Source organism: Dendrobates tinctorius, unplaced genomic scaffold, assembly GCF_039654945.1.
Source record: "Dendrobates tinctorius isolate UK_male_01 unplaced genomic scaffold, ASM3965494v1 ptg000040l, whole genome shotgun sequence".
NCBI classification, from domain to species: Eukaryota; Metazoa; Chordata; class Amphibia; order Anura; family Dendrobatidae; genus Dendrobates; species Dendrobates tinctorius.
The window spans coordinates 34,848,034-34,869,834 of record NW_027361708.1 but is presented as its reverse complement, the minus strand read 5'-3'; the positions used below and the strand labels follow the sequence as shown (position 1 = coordinate 34,869,834).

Here is a 21,801-nt window from a genome sequence, read left to right as displayed (position 1 = left end):
TTCTGTGGGCTGCTATTTTTAGGTTGGGGGGCAATATCCATGGCCCCTTTCAGCCTGAGAATACCAGCCCCAGCTGTCTGCTTTAGCAAGGTTGGTTGTCAAAAATGGGGGGGACCCCACACTGTTTTTAAGTTATTTATTTAAATAATTAAAAAAACAGTGTGGGGACCCCTCTATTATTGATAGCTAGCCTTGCTGAAGCTGACAGCTGAGGGTTGCAGCCGCCAGCTGTGAGTTTTGACTGGCTGGTCAGCAAAAATACAGGGGAACCCATGCCGCTTTTTTTAATATTTATTTACAGCGCAGCAGCGGCTGATGAATACTCCCATCCGCAGCTCACTGTATTTAGCGGTAGTAGGTGTCAGATGATGGGATCAGTAGTCCCATCAGCTCACACCAGTGACCAGAGGTAAGCTTTATACCTCTGACCACAGCTGAATTTTCACGCTTGGGAAACGCGGCTCTCTGACCAGTGGGGATGATTTCACCTCCGATCAGAAGCGGTGTTTGCTGCAGTGTCATGCACATGACAGCATGGCAAACACTCAATGTTTGGGCCCCCCTTTCAAGTGAATGGGGTCCGGGTTTGGGTTTGAGTCGGAGTACTGTCTGGTACTCGAACCCAAATTTTTTGTAACTGTTCGGCCGAACCCGCTGGACCCGAACATCCAGGTGTCCGCCCAACACTAGTTCTGAATTATCATTGTGGTTGCAACAGTGGGTGGTCATTATAACACCATCACTTTGTTCAGCCAACATCTGATCTGAGACTTGAATACTCACGGTCAGTCACAGAAATAACAATTCTCCTCATCATTTCTGCTTCTTGTGTATTTGGGTTCTCCCGGTCTAATACTACACCAGTGGTACGGATTTTTCCTGTCGTACTATTTATTGCATAAAACTTGTTTGAAGGGTTGATGCTGTATACCAGTGTGCCATTTTCAGCAAGGTCTGGATCAATAGCTACCACCTGATGAAAGAATGTGACATAACAGATTAAAAGATTGAGAAACTATGTGCTATAAACCCATGTGAAAGCAATGTCTTAGGAAGATAAATAGGATAAAAAAGTTATGCCCACAAAAGATTAAAATTACATCCAATATTAATGTTTTAAAATTTTGAAGAAAAACAAAAAATAAAAAAAATCTACAAATATAGGTTAAAAATTGCTGTAAGGGCTAACTCATTTTTCATGGAGAGAAATTGTACCTAATAGAGTTTATGGGGCTGTTCAAATGTCTGATTTTCCTTGCAGACCAAGCACTCTGCGCAGAATTGGGGAGACATGTCCAATGTTTATCCGAGTGTTGGATTAAAATTGGCAATGCAAGTCTATGGGTCTGTAAAAAAAATGGGACAGCACTCAGATAGCATCCAAGTGTTATCCATTTTTCATGGATGACTAGATAGGAGAAGGAAGGAAACTTTTTTTTCTTATTGGAGAAAAACTGATAAAACTTGGACCAACCTCTGATGGAACTTAGTTGACATTTTGCTGCCTCACAAGGTTGTATGCTTTCTATATGCACTCTGCACTTTACTTTCAAGTCAGTTAACCTGGCTGGCCTGGGATAGCAGGCGCTACGTTTATTCTGTCAGCATTAGAATTTTTCTGCTGTATATTATCTCTGCCTATTTAGTTGCCACTTGGCTATACATTTGGGCTAATATTCACATTGGTATTATATAGCGCTTGGTTGGTGCAGGATTTTTTTAGCACCATCTGTGACTATACTTCACTTGTATCTGCCACTATGTTAACTACACATGTTGACACTTTATTATACTATGTGCAAACTCTATAGTGGTTATTTATTATTTATACTGTATTTTGGGTGTATCAATGTATACTATTGGGTATTGTATCTTCATTACCATTATTATTGTATTACCCTTATGATATATCCGCTAGGGTATGTGCACTTATACTTTATCTTGTGGCAGGGTATATATGCAGATTGTATATAATAAATTGTATAGGAGCTACATATTATCTTTGTGCTAGCCATCATTTGATATACTTGATATCTGGCTATATGTCATATATTTGTCTATGATGAATACTTTCAATATGGCTACGTATATATTTACCTTGTGAGGCATATTGGACATGTGTCTCTTTTTAGTGTTTTTATTCTGTTTGCCATTGTGCAGTAATAAAGGCTGAATATTGTTATGGCTTAGCTTCATGTGTCGTGTTTGATGTATAACACGATAATTGCAACCTATCTATACCCTATTCTTGTACTACACTCTTGGCTGCATACTTGTATATTGTTCTGTATATATACAGTATATACCTGTATATTTCTAGTGCGCCTTTTGGGCGATTAAATGTAAAATTAATCTTGGGCTGCTCTTTTATCTCGATACACGAATCCCCACGTCCACATGCTCGGTTGGCTATATTATACGCTACCCCGATTGGTTTATGACCTGATATAAGCCTGTTGTTGGAAGGAGCTTATGTCAAACGAGAAATTGGGGATAGCATACAGTACTGTGTTAGTGAGTAGCCCTGACAGAGACGGCCAGGAGGTTTATATATATATATCCCCAGCCTGGACTGGTGATGTATATCCCCCCTCACTGGGAGCGCCTCAATAACTTGTACCTATAAGGGAAGCCTTTCTGGTGACTATTTGCCCTTGGTGCAGTTCCCTGACTAACCTGGGGCGAGTTGTGGAGTCAGAGAGCTGATCCATGCCGGGACCTCCTCTCCCCCCCCCCGAGGTGAGCAAAGTTGACACCCCCTTCCCCTGTGCGATTCGTCACACACACTGAGGGTAAAATCGGACACACCGACCAAAGCACTGATTGCACACTGATTCCAAAAACCTGATGACCGGTATCATTTTTTCAAGCTATAAACAAGGATCAAAGCACATGGCGAGGAAATATAGTACTGAAACTGAGCTGATACATGAAAGAAAGTGTATAGTAAAATGTACCAGAATTAAAGAAAGCTGCACCCCTGAAACACACAGACCTAACATCCAACCTATATTACTGAAAGAGACAATCTCACAAGAGAAAAATCTGAAAGTAGGATCAGACTACAAACTACTAAATATTAAAGGAGTTTGAAAATAAATGAAGATTGCAGGCTGAAACTTTGTGCAATATTATCAGCTAAAAGTCAATAATCTCAATAATCTTTAAACGCAGCAAAGTTTAAAAAGAACCTGTCACTTGAAAAAACGCTATTAACCTGCAGATGAGAGGTAAATCTGCAAGTTAATAGCACCCTCACTTAGAGCCCAAGGAAATTAACTTTATTGTTTCCAGCAGCATTCTGCTTCCAGTCATACGAGTGGGGCTGGCGTGGGTTCAGTCACCTTTCAGTGTATATAGAGCTGTATCTGCACAGCCGGCACTGACTGTCAGCCGGCCCTGACTGTCAGCCAGCCCTAATGATGAGCGAGTTGTCTCTCATTGCCAGGGCGTGGTTACAGCCGCTGCTTTCTATACACAGACTGAAAGTTTATTTCCTTGGGCTCTAAGTGCCTGTGCCGGGCAGGTTCAGAATGCTAATAACTTGCAGATTAACCCCATATCTACAGATTAATAGCGTTTATTCACGTGACAGGTTTCTTTTAAAAGTTCAACGTAGCAGAATACAATTATTGACCCACCATGATACCCGCAGTCAGTCATGCAGGCTACAGTGCAGGCTACAGTGATTCATTCACTTTTTAGTGATTTATTACATGTATCTTTAAAATAAATATAGATATATCAAACAAAATTATTCAAGTTTGATCACTCATATATAAAATTGAATTTATTAATCCTTAGAAAAATATTTTTGGAAGTAAAAATCAAAACATTTAACAAATATGGTAGCATTTAAAAAAAAATATATAAATTATGGAGCAAAAGAAATATAATTAAGTCAATTCTATCAATGGAAAGTGCAACCAGACCAAAAATTCAAGTTTTTTTTTGTGAATTTACAGTATTATTTGCATATTGTATTATGTAAATATCTAAGCTTTTACATTAAATTATGTCTAGCTATTAGGAACCTTAAAATACTGAGCACCTAAAATGGTTTGTTTATTTTATCGCAGCTGAAAGAAAAACTTTAATTAATTTTCGTCTCCAGGATTGTAAATCCAGGCCAAATGGTTCTGCCTCATATGTGTGTGTTTGCAAGCTCTTAAAATGGCTCATTTATTTTAGAGTGTAAGCAAGCCATGTGTTTTAAATGAGTATGAATGGATGTGAAGTTTTCTGAAAGCAAATATGTGGCAGACTTTCTAGTGCATTTCCATGGAATTCTAGATATATATAATAATGCTGAATAGAAACTATAATGTAAATTGTACAATGGGGCAATTAAAATGTAATTATTTAACATCCACAGATGTGGATTATTTAGATGATGGTAACTGCTTGTTCATGGCAGTATGAAATATCCTCCAGCTACCTCCTTGCTATCAAGTTTGTCCTAAAAGGGGTTCTCTAAAAATGTAATAAAATGGCCCCATCACAAAATACAAATGACACGTATCAGAATGGACTGCTGTCTGAAGAAACACTGCTCCTGAGACCTATGTATTGCAAGCAAACATACATACCTCCGTGGGCCGAGAAGTGTGTGACAGAAGAAATAAATATTTTTGGTGACTGAGGACAAAAGATTCTTCTTCTCCGGCCTCAGTCCTCCCTGCTCAGTCAGCCAAGGTGAAGATACAGTGGGGGAAATAAGTATTTGATCCCTTGCTGATTTGGTAAGTTTGCCCACTGACAAAGACATGAACAGTCTATAATTTTAAGGGTAGGTTAAATTTAACATTGAGAGATAGAATATCAAAAATAAAATCCAGAAAATCACATTGTATAAATTATATACATTTATTTGCATTTTGCAGTGAAAAATAAGTATTTGATCCCACTGGCAAACAAGACTTAATACTTGGTGGCAAAACCCTTGTTAGCAAGCACAGCAGTCAGACTTTTTTGTAGTTGATGATGAGTTTTGCGCATATATCAGGAGGACTTTTGATCCACTCCTCTTTGCAGATCATCTCTAAATCATTAAGATTTTGAGGCTGTCGGTTGGCAACTCTGAGCTTTAACTCCCTCCATAAGTTTTCTATGAGAATAAGTAAAGAAGACTTGGCACACTCAAGTATATGCAGTGAAAAAAGATTTAATGTGCAGTACATACAGTAGTCACAAACGTTTCAGTCTTTCAAGACCTTCATCAGTGTCCTAAATGAACTAATGGTAAGAAGCATCATACTGCTTAACCTGATTACCATCACTGTGTATATGTCTGTACACTTCTTAGCATTAGTTCATTTAGTACACTGATGAAGGTCTTGAAAAGACTTGAAAGACCGAAACGTTTGGGACTACTGTATGTACTGCACATTAAATCTTTTTTCACTGCCTATACTTGAGTGTGCCCAGTCTTCTATACTATATTTTACAGTTTGCGAACCTACTGGATGCACCTCTACGTCTGGCTGTGCTAGCAGTATTACCTTCTATTCTATGAGAATAAGGTCAGGAGACTGGTTAGGTCACTCAATGAACTTAATGTGCTTCTTTTTTGAGCCACTCCTTTGTTGCCTTGGTTGTATTTTTGGGTCATTGTCTTGCTGGAAGATCCAGCCAAGACCCATTTTTAATGTCCTGGCTGAGGGAAGGATGTTGTCACTTAAAATTTTACGGTACATGGCTCCATCCATTCTCCCATTGATGCGGTGACGTAGTCCTGTGCCCTTAGCAGAGAAACACCCCCAAAACTTAATGTTTCCACCTCCATGCTTGACAGTGGGGACGGTGTTCTTTGGGTCATAGGCAGCATTTCACTTCCTCCAAACATGGCGCGTTGACATAATGCAAAAGAGCTCAGTTTTTGCCTCATCTGACCACAGCACCTTCTCCCAATCACAGAATCATCCAGATGTTCATTGGCAAACTTCAGACGGGCCTACACATGTGTCTTATTGAGCAGGTGGACCTTGCGTGCACTGCAGAACTCTAAACCTTTATGACGTAATGTGTTACCAATCGTTTTCTTGGTGACTGTGGTCCCAACTGCCTTGAGATCATTAACAAGTTCCCCCTGTGTAGTTTTAGGCTGATGTCTCACCTTCCTCATGATCAAGGATACCCCACGAGGTGAGATTTTGCATGGTGCCCCAGATCGATGTCAATTGACAATCATTTTGTAATTCTTTCATTGTCTTACTATTACACCAACAGTTGTCTCCTTCTCACCCAGCAAGTTACTTATGCTTTTGTAGCCCATTCCAGCTTTGTGCAGGTCTATGTTCTTGTCCCTGACATCCTGAGAAAGCTCTTTGATCTTGCCCATGTTGTAGAGGTTAGATTATGACTCATTGAGTCTGTGGACAGGAGTCTTTTATAAAGGTGACTATGTAAGACCGCTGTCTTTAATGCAGGTAACGACTTGATTAGGAGCGTCTAACTGGTCTGTAGGAGCTAGTACTCTAAATGGTTGGTAGGGGATCAAATACGTATTTCTCACTGCATATATCTCTCAATGTTAAAATTAACCTGTCCTTAAAATTATAGACTGCTCATGTCTTTGTCAGTGGGCAGTATCAAAATGGAGAAATTCGTGTTTGTCACCCGCGCTGCTGTACAAAGTACGATCCACATGATTGTAATAATGAATTGAAGAAGTCATAATGACTTCGAAATGCCTTGAGTGAATTAACCATCAATTCTTTATTACAATTGTGTGGATCGTACTTTGTACAGCAGCACGGGTGACATCCACAAACTTTTCCATTTTGATACTATGTTCTTTGGTAATCGGTTCTTGGCCAGTGGATCCACAGCAACTGTCAACTCTGATGAGTTTGCACTCACCTGACGTGTCTTTACTTTAGAGCATGTAATCTGATTGCATACCCTACTATCTCCATCAGATAAGACCCTATTTTGCGCTTTTATTCTCCTACAGTATTCTCTATTGCTTTGTCAGTGGGCAAACTTACAAAATCAGCAAGGGATCAAATAATTGTTTCCTTCACTGTGTAGTTCTTCCCCTGTCACACACAAACAGCCCGTCTTGGCAAATGACTAAGCAGGGCTGCTCTTTGAGTTATGTGACAGGGACTATTTTATTACATTCTTGGAGAACTCCTTTAATTTATTTAGGATTCAACAATTTGTGGCATTAAAGACCACACAGAATTCACTATCTCTGCTGTCTTATATTCTTTGTGTCAGCATTTATACAATTTTGTTGCAAATCACTTTTTTATTTTTCAATGATCTTTTAAATGAAGATCTTATTTGTACAATGATTAACAGATTGCTAATAATTTTGTACATGTGGAAAGTTGATAAAAATATATATTAATGTAATCCTTTTTTTCTTCACTCATTTCCATTGTCGGTAAATTCGACAAAACCAAACATCTAGCTGTCTTAATATTATATCTATTAAACAGGTAATACATGGTACACATTTAATTATAAGAACATAGGTTAACATTTAGAAATGGTATCAAGTTGGTTTAACACAACAAAAATGGAGGGAGAGTATTGAAGAGAAGATGTGGACAGTGTGACATGAAGGTATGAATTGATCCTATATTTAATACAGTATATCTATTTGTACTTATACAGTCATTGTGATAAATATAAACAAGAAGTTGAAGTCTAATCTATAAAGAAGACAAAATAACATTGCTGACAACATCACATTCTTGCAATATCTAGCACGTGTTGCATATTTCATGCTATTTTATTCATATAGCATGAGATGACATTTGACAATTCTTCTCCTTTCCGTTCTCCATGCTTAGTGTGGCACACACAGATACACAGTGCAAAGACTGAGTCAACTTATCCCCTTTTTATTTGGTTTCAGGCGTGATTTTCATATTGCCCACACCTGTTACTTGCCACTGGTGAACTTAAACAAGCATCATATGCTTGAAACAAAGTTGTTTGCAAACAATTTTGGAAAGGTGGCAACAATTTTCACCAACCCATTTTTGGGGGTTTGGTGAATTTATGACCAATTTATCTTTTTTTCTCGCTCTTTTTTTGTTTTGTTCCAATATATACGAAGGAAATAAACATGTGTATAACAAAACATGTGTAACTGCAATAATTTTCAGGGAGAAATACTTCATTTTCTGGAACAATTTCAAGGGTGCCAACACTCTTGGCCATGATATTTAATGCTGCAAACTTTTATTCTAGAATAGGGGTAAATTGGAAAGTTAATACAGTGTGTCCGTAAAGTCATGGTGAACTTTTGACCAGTCACTTGAATGCAACAAAAAACGATAGAAATGTGAAATCTGCTCCAAATAAAAGAAAAACTCTCCCAGTTTCAAGCCTATTCAGTGCAGTTCGATGTGGGTTCCATTTGTTGCCCTACACACATCCAAATGATAGTGAAGTTCTTGCCACACACGGCTAAGGACGTCTGGTGTGACAGAGTGAATAACGTCTGTGATTCTCTGCTTTAAGTGATTAATGTCATTCCTGTAAGGACTGCTGAGCAGTTGAAGAATTCTTTAAGTTTCCTCTGCCCTCCCTGACTTTTATGGACTTTGTTATTGCATACTGTATACTTTCCTGTGACTGGTCAAAAGTGCACCATGACTTTAACCCCTTCACCCCCAAGGGTGGTTTGCACGTTCATGACCGGGCCAATTTTTACAATTCTGACCACTGTACCTTTATGAGTTCATAACTCTGGAACGCTTCCATGGATCCCGGTGATTCTGACATTGTTTTCTCGTGACATATTGTACTTCATGTTAGTGGTAAAATTTCATTCAAATAACTTGCGTTTATTTGTGAGAAAAACGGAAATTTGGCGAAAATTTTGAAAATTTCGCAATTTTCCAACTTTGAATTTTTATGCCCTTAAATCACAGAGATACGGCACATAAAAAACTTGATAACTAACATTTCCCACATGTTTACTTTTCATCAGCACAATTTTGGAACCAAAATTTTTTTTTGTTAGGAAGTTATAAGGGTTAAAAGTTGACCAGCGATTTCTCATTTTTACAACACCATTTTATTTTTAGGACCACATCACATTTGAAGCCACTTTGAGGGGTCTATATGATAGAAAATACCCAAAAGTGACATCATTCTAAAAACTGCACCCCTTAAAGTGCTCAAAACCACATTCAAGAAGTTTATTAACCCTTTAGGTGCGTCACAGGAATTTTTTTGAATATTTAAAAAAAAATGAACATCTAACTTTTTTTCATAAAAAAAATACTTCAGGTTCAATTTTTTTTATTTTACCAAGGGTAACAGGAGAAATTGGACTGCAAAAGTTATTGTGCAATTTGTCCTGAGTACGCTGATACCTGATATGTGGGGGGGAACCACTGTTTCGGTGCATGGCAGAGCTCAGAATGGAAGGAGCGCCGTTTGACTTTTTCAATGCAAAATTGGCTGGAATTCAGATTGGACGCCATGTCACGTTTGGAGAGTCCCTGATGTACCTAAACAGTGGAAACCCCCTACAAGTGACCCCATTTTGGAAACTAGACCCCCCCAAGGAACTTATCTAGATATGTGGTGAGAACTTTGAACCCACAAGGGCTTTACAAAAGTTTATAACGTACAGCGGTACAATTAAAAAATCATATTTTTTCCACAAAAATGATCTTTTCACCCCAATTTTTATTTTCCCAAGGGTAACAGGACCATAAAAGTTATTGTGCAATTTGTCCTGAGTACGCTGATACCCCACATGTGGGGGTAAACCACTATTTGGGCGCATGGCAGAGCTCGGAAGGGAAGCAGCGCCATTTGACGTTTTTGGCTGGAATTGAGATCGGACACCATGTCACGTTTGGAAAACCCCTGATGTTCCAAAACAGTGGAAACCCCCCACAAATGACACCATTTTGGAAACTAGACCCCCTAAGGAACTTATCTAGATGTGTGGTGAGAACTTTGAACCCACAAGGGCTTCACAGAAGTTTATAACATAAAGCCATTCAATTAAAAAATCATATTTTTTCCACAAAAATGATCTTTTCACCCTCAATTCTTATTTTTCCAAGGGTAACAGGACCCTAAAAGTTATTGTGCAATTTGTCCTGAGTACGCTGATACCCCACATGTGGGGGTAAACCACTATTTGGGCGCATGACAGAGCTCGGAAGGGAAGCAGCGCCATTTGACGTTTTTGGCTGGAATTGAGATCGGACACCATGTCGCGTTTGGAAAACCCCTGATGTACCAAAACAGTGGAAACCCCCCACATATGACACCATTTTGGAAACTAGACCCCCTAAGGAACTTATCTAAATGTGTGGTGAGAAATTTGAACCCCCATGGGCTTCACAGAAGTTTATAACATAAAGCCATACAATTAAAAAATCATATTTTTTCCACAAAAATGATCTTTTCACCCTCAATTCTTATTTTTCCAAGGGTAACAGGACCGTAAAAGTTATTGTTCAATTTGTCCTGAGTACGCTGATACCCCACATGTGGGGGTAAACCACTATTTGGGCGCATGGCAGAGCTCGGAAGGGAAGCAGCGCCATTTGACGTTTTTGGCTGGAATTGAGATCGGACACCATGTCGCGTTTGGAAAACTCCTGATGTACCAAAACAGTGGAAACCCCCCACAAATGACACCATTTTGGAAACTAGACCCCCTAAGGAACTTATCTAGATGTGTGGTGAGCACTTTGACCCCCCCAGTGCTTCACAGAAGTTTATAATGCCCGGGCGTGAAAATAAAAAATTCGTATTTTTTCCACAAACATGATCTTTTAGTCACCATTTTTTTATTTTCCCAAGGGTACCAGGAGAAATTGGACCCCAAAAGTTGTTGTCCAATTTGTCCTGAGTATGCTGATACCCCATATGTGGGAGAAAACTACTGTATGGGCACACGTCGGGGATCGGAAGGGAAGTAGTGACGTTTTGGAATGCAGACTTTGATGGAATGGTCTGCGGGTGTCATGTTGCCTTTGGAGAGCCCCTAATGTACCTAAACAGTGGAAACCCCCCACAAATTACACCATTTTGTAAACTAGACCCCCCAAGGAACTTATCTAGATGTGTGGTGAGCACTTTGAACCCCCCAGTGCTTCACAGAAGTTTATAACGCCCGGGCGTGAAAATAAAAAATTCGTATTTTTTCCACAAACATGATCTTTTAGTCACCATTTTTTTTTATTTTCCCAAGGGTACCAGGAGAAATTGGACCCCAAAAGTTGTTGTCCAATTTGTCCTGAGTATGCTGATACCCCATATGTGGGAGAAAACTACTGTATGGGCACACGTCGGGGCTCGGAAGGGAAGTAGTGACGTTTTGGAATGCAGACTTTGATGGAATGGTCTGCGGGTGTCATGTTGCCTTTGGAGAGCCCCTAATGTACCTAAACAGTGGAAACCCCCCACAAATGACCCCATTTTGAAAACTAGACCCATTAAGGAACTTATCTAGATGTGAGGTGAGCACTTTGAGCCCCCAAGGGCTTCACAGAAGTTTATGATGCCAGGGCATGAAAATAAAAAAATCGTATTTTTTCCAGAAACATGATCAATTAGTCCCCAATTTTTTCATTTTCCCAAGGGTAACAGGAGAAATTGGACCCCCAAAAGTTGTTGTCCAATTTGGCCTGAGTACGCTGACACCCCATATGTGGGAGAAAACTACTGTATGGACACACGTCGGGGCTCGGAAGGGAAGCAGTGACGTTTTGGAATGCAGACTTTGATGGAATGGTCTGCGGGTGTCATGTGCGTTTGGAGAGCCCCTGATGTACCTAAACTATTGAAACTCCCCACAAGTGACCCCATTTTGGAAACTAGACCCCCCACGGAACTTATCTAGATGTGTGGTGAGCATTTTGAACCCCAAGTGCTTCACAGAAGTTTATAACACTCGGACGTGAAAATAAAAAAAATCATTTTTTTCCACAAAAATGATATTTTTGCCCCCAATTTTTTATTTTCCTAAGGGTAACAGGAGAAATTGGACCCCAAAAATTGTTTTGCAATTTGTCCTGAGTAGGCTGATACCCTACATGTGGGGGTAAAACACTGTTTGGGCGCATGGCAGAGCTTGGAAGGGAAGGAGCACCATTTGACTTTTTCAACTCAGAATTGGCTGGAATTGAGATCAGACGCCATGTTTCATTTGGAGAGCCCCTGATGTGCCCAAACAGTGGAAACCCCACAATTATAACTCCAACCCTAACCCCAACACACCCCTAACCCTAATCTGAGCCCTAACCCTAGCCCTAACCCTAGCCCTAACCCTAGCCCTAGCCCTAACCCTAGCCCTAACCCTAGCCCTAACCCTAGCCCTAACCCTAGCCCTAACCCTAACCCTAATGGGAAAATGGAGATAAATACTTTTTTTTAATTTTATTATTTTTCCCTAACTAAGGGGGTGATATCGGGGGGTTTGATTTACTATTTATGGCGGTTTTTATGTTTGGCGGCTGTCGCACGCTAAAAGACGCTTTTTATTGTAAAAATAGTTTTTGCATCACCACATATTGAGAGCTATAATTTTTCCGTATTTTGACCCATCGAGTCATTTGAGGTCTTATTTTTTGCGGGACGAGTTGACGTTTTTATTGGTACCATTTTCGGGCACGTGACATTTTTTGATCGCTTTTTATTCCGATTTTTGGGACGCAGAATGAACAAAAACCAGCGTTTCATGAATTTCTTTTGGGGGGGTGCGTTTACACCGTTCCGCGTGCGGTAAAATTGATAAAGCGGTTTTATTCTTCGGGTCAGTACGGTTACAGCGATACCTCATTTAGGTCGTTTTTTTATGTTTTTGTCGGCTTTATGCAATGAAAACTATTTTATATAAAAAATTATTATTTTTGCATCACTTTATTCTGCGAGCTATAACTTTTTTATTTTTTCGCCGATAATGCTGTGTGGCAGCTCGTTTTTTGCGGGACAAGATGACGTTTTCAGCGGTACCATGGATATTTATATGCGTCTTTTTGATCGCGCGTTATTACACTTTTTGTTTGGCGGTATGATAATAAATCATTATTTTTTGCTTCGTTTTTTATTTTTATTTTTTAAGGGGTTCGCTAAAGGGGTTAACTAATGGGATAGTTTTATAGGGCGGGTCATTACGGACGCGGCGATACCTAATATGTGTACTTTTATTGTTTTTTTTTTTTATTATTTCCAAAAAATGGATTTATTGGGGGAATATTTTTTTTTTTTTCTAATTTATTTGGCGATTTTTTTTAATTATTTTAACACTTTTTTTTAGCTTTTTTTTTACTTTATTAAATAGTCCCAGGTGGGACATCACTGTCCTGTGACAGATCGCTGATCTGTCACATCACAGATCACTGTGACAGATCAGCGATCTGACACAGGCACTGCAGAAGGCTTCCTCATGCCTGCGCTTTGCAGGCACTGAGGAAGCCAGCTTCCTCAGGCCCCCGAAGGCCCCCGTCGCCATCTTGGATTCGGGGGCCTGGAGGAAAGGAGCCCCCCGCAGCAGCGCTGCACATTGTGCTGCCGTGGGGGGCTCAGGGAAGCACGGAGGGAGCCCCCTCCCTGCCGATGCTTCCCTTTAACCCCCGGTACATCGCGATCATGTTTGATCGCGGTGTGCAAGGGGTTAACGTATCGGGGGCGGTCCGTGACCGCCCCTGACACATTGTGCCGGGTGTCAGCTGTGATAATCAGCTGACACCCGGCCGCGATCAGCGGCGCTCACCAGGTGGGCGCCGCTGATCGCGCCGACGTACTATCCCGTCCATGGGCATAGGGACCCAGGGCACATGGACGGGATAGTACGTCGGATGGCAGAAAGGGGTTAAGGACACGCTGTATTTGTGCTTCAAAGGAATCTGGATGCTTAAAATTCCAGAATTTAAGGATCTAACCTCTGACCAGAAATCTTGTATTTGAGGACATGACCAGACCTCTCCATTCTTTGTAGGTGGGAAAACATGCAAAATCGGAAGTGTATTAAATACTTATTTTTCCCACTGCATATCCAAGTTTTATAAGTTTGTGAAAAACAAAAACATAAGTCCTATATAGAGTTTTTCCATGTACAGATGCAATCAAAATGGTTCAACCCTTTTTTTGCAGATTAGCTATATTTGGAAAATTGATTAACTTTCTACTGTTTGCAGTAAGCCAAACAACAATTTAAATTTCTCAACAAAACTACAAAAAAGTTTTTCAGAATTCTATACAAAATTAAATTTTAATGACTACTGCAGTCTCTGAATTATCCAATCTCTTATAACACAAGGTTTTACAACTTAGTTGAGCCTGTTTGTCTAGTATGACCTGCTGAAAACAGACACTAGCTAATGACAGCATTCCCAAAGAAACATAACTCATTCCTCATAGGCAATGATGTCCAGTTCACAAATATTCTTGAATTTATATGTTGCAAATGATTTCTTGAAATTCTAGCAAAGTTTTTCTGGGGGGTTCAAGTCAGGAAACTCCAGAATTTTTCAGGACTTTTTTCAGTGGAAGGATCATTGGCCTGCTTGGGATCATTGTCTTGCTGGAAGGTCCAATCACAGAAGGAATGATGTTGTGTCCAAGTATATCCTAATACTTGATAAAAAAACATCTTTTCTTTGGCACACTGCAGGTGTCCATTGCCAGGGGAGCAAAGCTGCCTCAGAGCATCATGTAGCCACTATGCTTCACTGTAGGCAGGCTGTTCTTTTCAGCATATCATGCAAAATGCTTATGTGTTTACTTTTAGGTAAATGGGTTTACCAAACAAGATAATCTCTTCACTCTCCTTACCAAGAAGCCAACTATTTTCCCCATCTTTATAATCACTAGAATAGCCTGTGGGACTTGGCATATGAGTACATAACATCCATGTGCCTAAGGATACTCCTTGTGTTAAAGAAAGATTTATAGCTTATTTTTTAAATTTATTTTTCAGCTTTACATTTTTAAAGATGCAAGTTCCAAAGAAGAGGTTAAGTGCTAGAACTGGAGATTTAAGTAAATGTTTTATAACATCCTGGAAAAACATGGTTTTCCAATAATTGCTTTCTGGGACACAAACTTGAAATTATTATTGTGTACTGGTTGTTGATAGTCTGATGCTTAACTCCTTTGTATTATATCCCTGTCTCCACATAACATATTTTCAAACTTTGCAAATATATTCCTATTGAGTGTTGTTTATTCATCCAAAAAATACAATTACAAAAATTTATAAATGATATAAATACAATTTGCAAGAGCTGATAACAATTGGACACAATAAAAAACAAACAAAAGAAGAATATATTGTGATGTGGGTAAAAATATGGACTATGAATGCTGCATGAGCAATTGTTTTGAGTTTAGCTATTTAGTCAGAATATATTTTGTCCCGGTGACTGTTAATGGATGTCTCTTGAATCTATTAAATCAGTACAAAACTGCAAAATAAATGTAAGGTATTTAATTGTCCTCTGTTTACAAAAAAAAAGGCATAGCTATCCTACAACAGAAATGATAAGAACGTCTCGGAGTTGAGATAGGAGTTTATAATAAGCTGTGCCGAAATACCGTATGAATTATATGCCATTGTGCAAATATAATCAGCATAATACTGTAACAAAACACATTGCAAACAATTGCATGTCCTTAAAATGGACAGAATGCAATCAATAATACTTTCTTAGTTAATGTTGGTATACAGATGAAAACATAATTAGGAAAAAATTAATGAGGTTTGAGCTGGACAAAAATAAAAATTAATTTAATGCGTTATTAAACTGCTATTTAGCCTATTTTGTAAACTTTGAAAAACATAAGCACTCAATCAATGAGATAAATATATTGAAAACGAGACGGGAAAATAAATGAACTTTAGCTTTGCAAAGAAAGACAGAGGACATTATTTATGAAACAAAAAATAGAAAAATGTATCTTTCTATATTAGAATAATAAAATATTTAATAATTTATTTTTAGATAAGTGTAACTTGTTCACTATGGCAGTAGAAATCCTACTGCAAGGTGTAATTTATAAAATGAGGATGAACATAAGACACCCAGAACATGAAAGGGTCAGAAATTATAGAACTTATTTATTGAATGCATTCCAGAAAATTAAGAGCTGTTTCGGTCAATACCTGACCTCCATCAGTCATCTGGATAGAGGAGATCTGTGTGGAAACACGCTGTGTGAACATCTGCAGTGTCCATTGGTTGTGTATTGTGTAGTACAGAGCTGGGACAGACTCTGTGCAGTTTTGTTGTTTTGGTCCCTTGGTCATTTTGGATTGGCAGTACATTGTATAGGGCTGTTTTTCCGTGTTTTATGTTTATGCAGCTGGCTTCGCCATTCTCGGCATGTCAGTGGACACTGCTGCAGTTTTCATAAGTTGTGCGAATTTCTAGATACAGTGGCCTAGCAAGATGGATTTCTGGTATTGTTTAGACTTGCATACAAGTTTTATTGTTTTGTTTATTGCTTTATGTAGCTGTAAAAGTGCTGATGTACGTATTACCTAAGCTATGAAATAATGTATGTGTGAGAAAAAATCTAAGGCTGAACTTTCCATAGTGTATCATAGACCCACGATAACCACTGCTGACGGAGGAAGTAAGTGTCCACACTGATGGTGTATGGGCAAAGCCACCTTATGAGTACTAGACCCATGAGGTAGTAGCTCCTTTGTGGACACCTGTGGCAAAAGGTTATACCATTTACAAAAAAGGGGACATTGATATAGAGGGGTTAATGTTTTTCTTTCTATTGCTAGAATTTACTAGAATTTGTTCTAATAATGCAATAGTCTTGTAGTCTCATTCAAGGATTTTATACTTCTTATTGTATATGTTTTCAATAGTCAGCAACAACATGTTCTAGGCATATGTTAAATAAAGCATGACCCTGGATAACAGGGTGGGGGCTACATGAATTACACTGAGTTACATTTGCTGCAAATGGTATAAAACACTGGCTTGTTTTCATTAAATTAGGAAAGAGATTTGCTCACAACCCGTGTGTATGCTTTTCTCCGTGCACGTTATTAACCTCTTAATTTGGCATATCTGACTTTGGATGAGAACAAAACAGCTACAATAAAGGTCTCAGAGTCTGGAGGAAGAGTGGAGAGGCACACAATCCAAGCTGCTTGAGGTCTAGTGTGACGTTTCCACAATGGTTTGGGGAGCCATGTAATCTGCTGATGTAGGTCCACAGTGTTTTATCAAGAACAAAGTCAGTGCAGCCGTCTACCAGGAAATTTATAGAGCACTTCATGCTTCCCTCTGCTGATAAGCTTTTTGGAGATGGAAAATTCATTCTCCAGCAGGACTTGGCACCTGTCCACACTGCCAAAAGTACCAATACCTGGTTTAAAAATGGCAGTATCACTGTGCTTGATAGGCCAGTAAATTCACCTGACCTTAAAGTGGTTGTCCGGGCTTTTCACATAATCTCAGTGCATATCGGGGCTGCAGAATGATGACAATAAGTAATTTACCTTCTGTCACCAGTTTGCAGGGTTTTCTAGATATCAGTCTCTTGCTTCTGAGCAGAACGTCTAAGGGGTGGTGTGTTCTGGCATTGAAATGAGAACTGGTTGTTTCCTCCTACTCTACTAAAAACCTGCCCTCTGTAGCAACAACCCCACCCTCCATAGCAACAGGCCCTCCCCATCCGCATGAACAAGCCCTCCTCACACAGTAACAAATCCTCCCCCTCTAGCAGCCTCAGTGCAGAGAGCAGAACCACCCAGCTGCTCCTCCCCCAGACACACACTGAACAGTGATCTATGGAAAGTGAAACTCTAGTGAGGAGGGAAAATCATAGTAGAGTAGTAGAGTTGGAGGAAACGACCAGTTCTCATTTCAATGCCAGAACACACCCCCCCTTGGACGTTCTACTTAGAAGCAAGAGACTGAGGCTGGTTTCACACTTGCGTTTGTACGCGTTTGTATGCGCATGCGTTTTTTTGTAGTGTGCGCTCGGGTGCACAAAATGCATCATGTTGCATTTTTTGGGCGTCTGACTTGTCCCAAAAAAACGCATGCGCGCGCAATGTGGGTTTTTTTACCCAAACACCCATTATAGTCTATGGGTGAACTGACATGCACATGGTAATGCGCACGTCAGCACAAAAAAATGCATGCGTTTTTAAAAAGAAACATGCTCAAAACTGCAAAAAAACCACACAAACACATGATGCGTTTTTTATGTGCGTTTGCACTGCGCACGGTGCGCAGCGCAAAAAAACTCAAGTGTCAAAGTAGCCTTATATCTAGAAAACCCTGCAAACTGGTGACAGAAGGTAAATTACTTATTGTCACCATTCTGCAGCCCAGATATGCACTAAGATTATGTGAAAAGCCCGGACAACCCCTTAACCCCATAGAGAATCTATGGGGTATTGTCAAGAAGAAGATGAGAGACATCAGACCCAACAATGCAGACGAGCTGAAGGCTGCTATCAAAGCAACCTGGGCTTCTATAACACCTCAGCAGTGCCACAGTGTGATCGCCTCCATGCTACGCCGCATTGATGCAGTAATTGATGCAAAAGGAGCCCCGACCAAGTATTGAGTGCATTTACTGAACATACATTTCAGTAGGTCAACATTTCGGATTTTAAAATCATTTTTCAAGCTGGTGTTATAAAGTATTCTAATTTACTGAGATAACGACTTTGAGTTTTCATTGGCTGTAAGCCATAATCATCAACATTATCAAAAATAGACACTTGAAATAGATCACTCAGTAATGACTCTATCTAATACATGAGTTTCATTATTTGTATTGAAGAACTGAAATAAATTAACTATTTGATAATATTCTAATTTTGTGAGAAGCACCTGTACATGCTCTGATCTCTCATGAAGAGAAATGCAGAATTTGGGATAGTACCTTTACATATTTTCCAGTGAGCTGAACATATATTGATGTAATCATTATTTTAGACGAATAACACATTATGGGGTATACAACCCCTTCTTCAGCTCCAAATAGACATGCACTCAGATAATCAGATAACCCAGATTTGCATACTCCAAAATCTGAAATCATGTCTATAGAAAATAATTGATCACATACGTGATTTTTATTAGGAAAAGTGCAGTATCCTGGGGATTTTTTTTATGGTAACTATTTGCTTTTCTTCATTTCTCCTCATGCAATCCGGAGTATTCAGTAAAGGCTATCACTTTTAAAATACAGTCATGGCTAAAAGTTTTGGCACCCTTTAAATTGTTTCAGAAAATGAAGTATTTCTCCTAGACAATTATTGCAATTGCACATTGTTGTGAGTTCATTTTCCCCTTCACTACTGAGGCCCGAGGAACTCCCTCTTCTTGTGAAGAAAGGTAGTGAGCCTGATTGTCAAACACCTGGGGCTGATGATGATGACTGGCTGAGTGGAGTTAATGACTGGATATAAGGCTGCCGACGCCCTTCTGGCCTGCGGGTGATTTCTCTGTGGACTTCTAGGAAACCAGTCTGATTCCTGCTCATCTAAAGCTAAGATTTCTGCTTTGCCTTTTTGCATTAGTGTTTTGTTTTCCTTGCTTTTCTGGATTCTGCCATTCCCTGCTGGGGTGAGCTGAATCTCCTTTTGCCTGTTGCTCTGTCTTCAGAATATTCAGTACTGACATAGCCTTTTTTGAAGCCTAGCATCTTCAGGGCCTTTTTTACTGTCAGTTGTTGGCTCTTATTTTCATAGGGTTTTTCACGGATTGCAGACAGCAGCCTTCCTGTCCTTTCCTATCTAAGCTAGCTGGGGCCCATCTTTGCTCAGTCTATCTCTCTGTCTGTGTTTTGTTCTTTCTTCTTGCTTCACCGCCATTATATGTGGGGGGCTGCCTTTTGCTTTGGGGTCTGCTCTGGGGCAGTTTAAATTTCCCTTTCTGTCTTTAGGCTACGTAGTCCTCCGGCTGTGATCGAGGGGCCTAGGGCATCGTAGGAGCCCCCCACGGCTACTGCTAGTTGTGTTGATAGGTTCAGGGGTCTGCAATCCGATAGCTGCCAACTTCTCTGGTTTTCTGGACTTAGCTAGCATTTCTATTTTTGCCTCCTACGGTGACTCAATCATAACAGCACATATTTTGTTATACACATGTTTCTTTCCTTGGAGTGTATTGGAACAACACAAAAAAACAGAGAAAAAAGCCAAAATGGACATAATTTCACACAAAACCCCCCAAATGGGCCAAAATTATTGGAACCTCTCCAAACTGTGGGTAAACAACTCTGTCTCAAGCATGTGATGCTCGATCAAACTCACCTGTGGCAAGTAACAGGTGTGGGCAATATGAAAATCACACCTGAAGCCAGATAAAATATGGAGAAGTTGACTCAAGCTTTGCATTGTGTGTTTGTGCATGCCACACTAAGCATGGAGAACAGAAAGATGATAAAGGAAAAATATCAACAATCTGAAGGTTACAATTACAAGTCCATCTCCAAAGATCTTGGTGTTCCTTTGTCCACAGTGAGCAACATAATTGAGAAGTTTACAACCCATGGCACTGTAGCTAATGTGGATGTGTACCCTGGATGTGGATGGCAGCCCACTTAAGTTCCAAAGAAATTCAAGCTATCCTGCAGGTTAAGGGTGCATCAATATCAACATAAACTATCTGTCGACATTTGAACGAAACACTATAGCAAAATACCCGGGAGGACCAAACTGCTCACATAGGGACATAAAAAAGCTACACTGGAGTTTGCCAAAATGCATGTGAGTAAGCCAAAATCCTTTTGGAAAGCGTCTTGTTGACAGATGAGACCAAGACAACGCTTTTTGGTAAAGCACATCATTCTACTGTTTATCGAAAATGGAATGAGGCCTACAAAGAAAAGAACCCAGTACCTACAGTTTAGGGAAGTTTGAGGGTTGCTTTGCTGCCTCTCGCACTGGTGCCGTGACTGTATGCAAGACATCATGAAATCTGAAGACTACCAAAGGTACTGGGTTGCAATGTAGTGCCAAGTGTCAGAAAGGTAGGTTTGCAACCTAGGTGATGGGTCTTCCAGCAGGGCAATGATGACAAACCTACTTCAAGAAGCACCCAAAAATGGATGGACACAAAGCACTGGAGAGTTCTGAAGTGGTCAGCAGTGAGTTCGGATCTAAATCCCATTGAACACCTGTGGAGAACTCTTAAATTGCTGTTGGGAGAGGGAACTCTTCAAATATAAAAGACCTAGAGCAGTTTGCAAAAGAAGAGTTGACCAAAATTCCAGCTGAGAAGTGTAAGAAGCTTGTTGATGATTATAGGAAGTGATTGCTTGCAGCTATTTATTCCAAAGGATGTGCAGCCAACAGTGTTGAGTGATACCTTCCGATATCAGGAAATATCGGATCAGATTGGATCGGACCGATACCCCAAAAATATCGGGTATCGCCGATTCCGATACCAGAAACCCATACAAGTCAATGGGGCACAAATATCGGAATGAAAATAAACCGTTTCTTTCCTTGCACATCCAGTTCGGGAGGGGGGAAGAGTGTGGGTGGAGACTGTGCGTGTGCTGGCAGGCCCGCAAAGACCCCCAGCAGCCCGCACAGACCCCCGGCAGGCCCGCACAGACCCCCAGCAGCCCGCACAGACCCCCGGCAGGTCCGTACAGACCCCCGGCAGGCCCACACAGACCCCCGGCAGGCCCACACAGACCCCCGGCAGCCCGCACAGACCTCCGGCAGGCCCGCACAGACCCCCGGCAGGCCCTCACAGACCCCCGGCAGCCTGCACAGACCCCCGGCAGGCCCGTACAGACCCCCCGGCAGCACACACAGACCCCCCGGCAGGCCCACACCGACCCCTGGCATCCCGCACAGACCCCCGGCAGGCC

General features: G+C 40.4%; 1 protein-coding gene and 1 long non-coding RNA gene across 3 annotated transcripts in view; one reads left to right on the top strand and one right to left on the bottom strand.

Moving 5' to 3' along the window:
• The window catches only part of CDH23 (cadherin related 23), a 1,761,581-nt gene that overhangs the window by 522,405 nt on the left and 1,217,375 nt on the right, over positions 1–21,801 (bottom strand). For both annotated transcript variants that reach the window (XM_073574902.1, XM_073574903.1), the window contains exon 22: positions 784–973. In XM_073574902.1, coding sequence (XP_073431003.1) covers positions 784–973 — 190 coding nt within the window. The remainder of the gene's footprint in view (positions 1–783; positions 974–21,801) is intronic.
• LOC141088721 (uncharacterized) overlaps positions 1–21,801 on the top strand; it is a 400,341-nt gene that overhangs the window by 145,639 nt on the left and 232,901 nt on the right. The window lies entirely within an intron of this gene.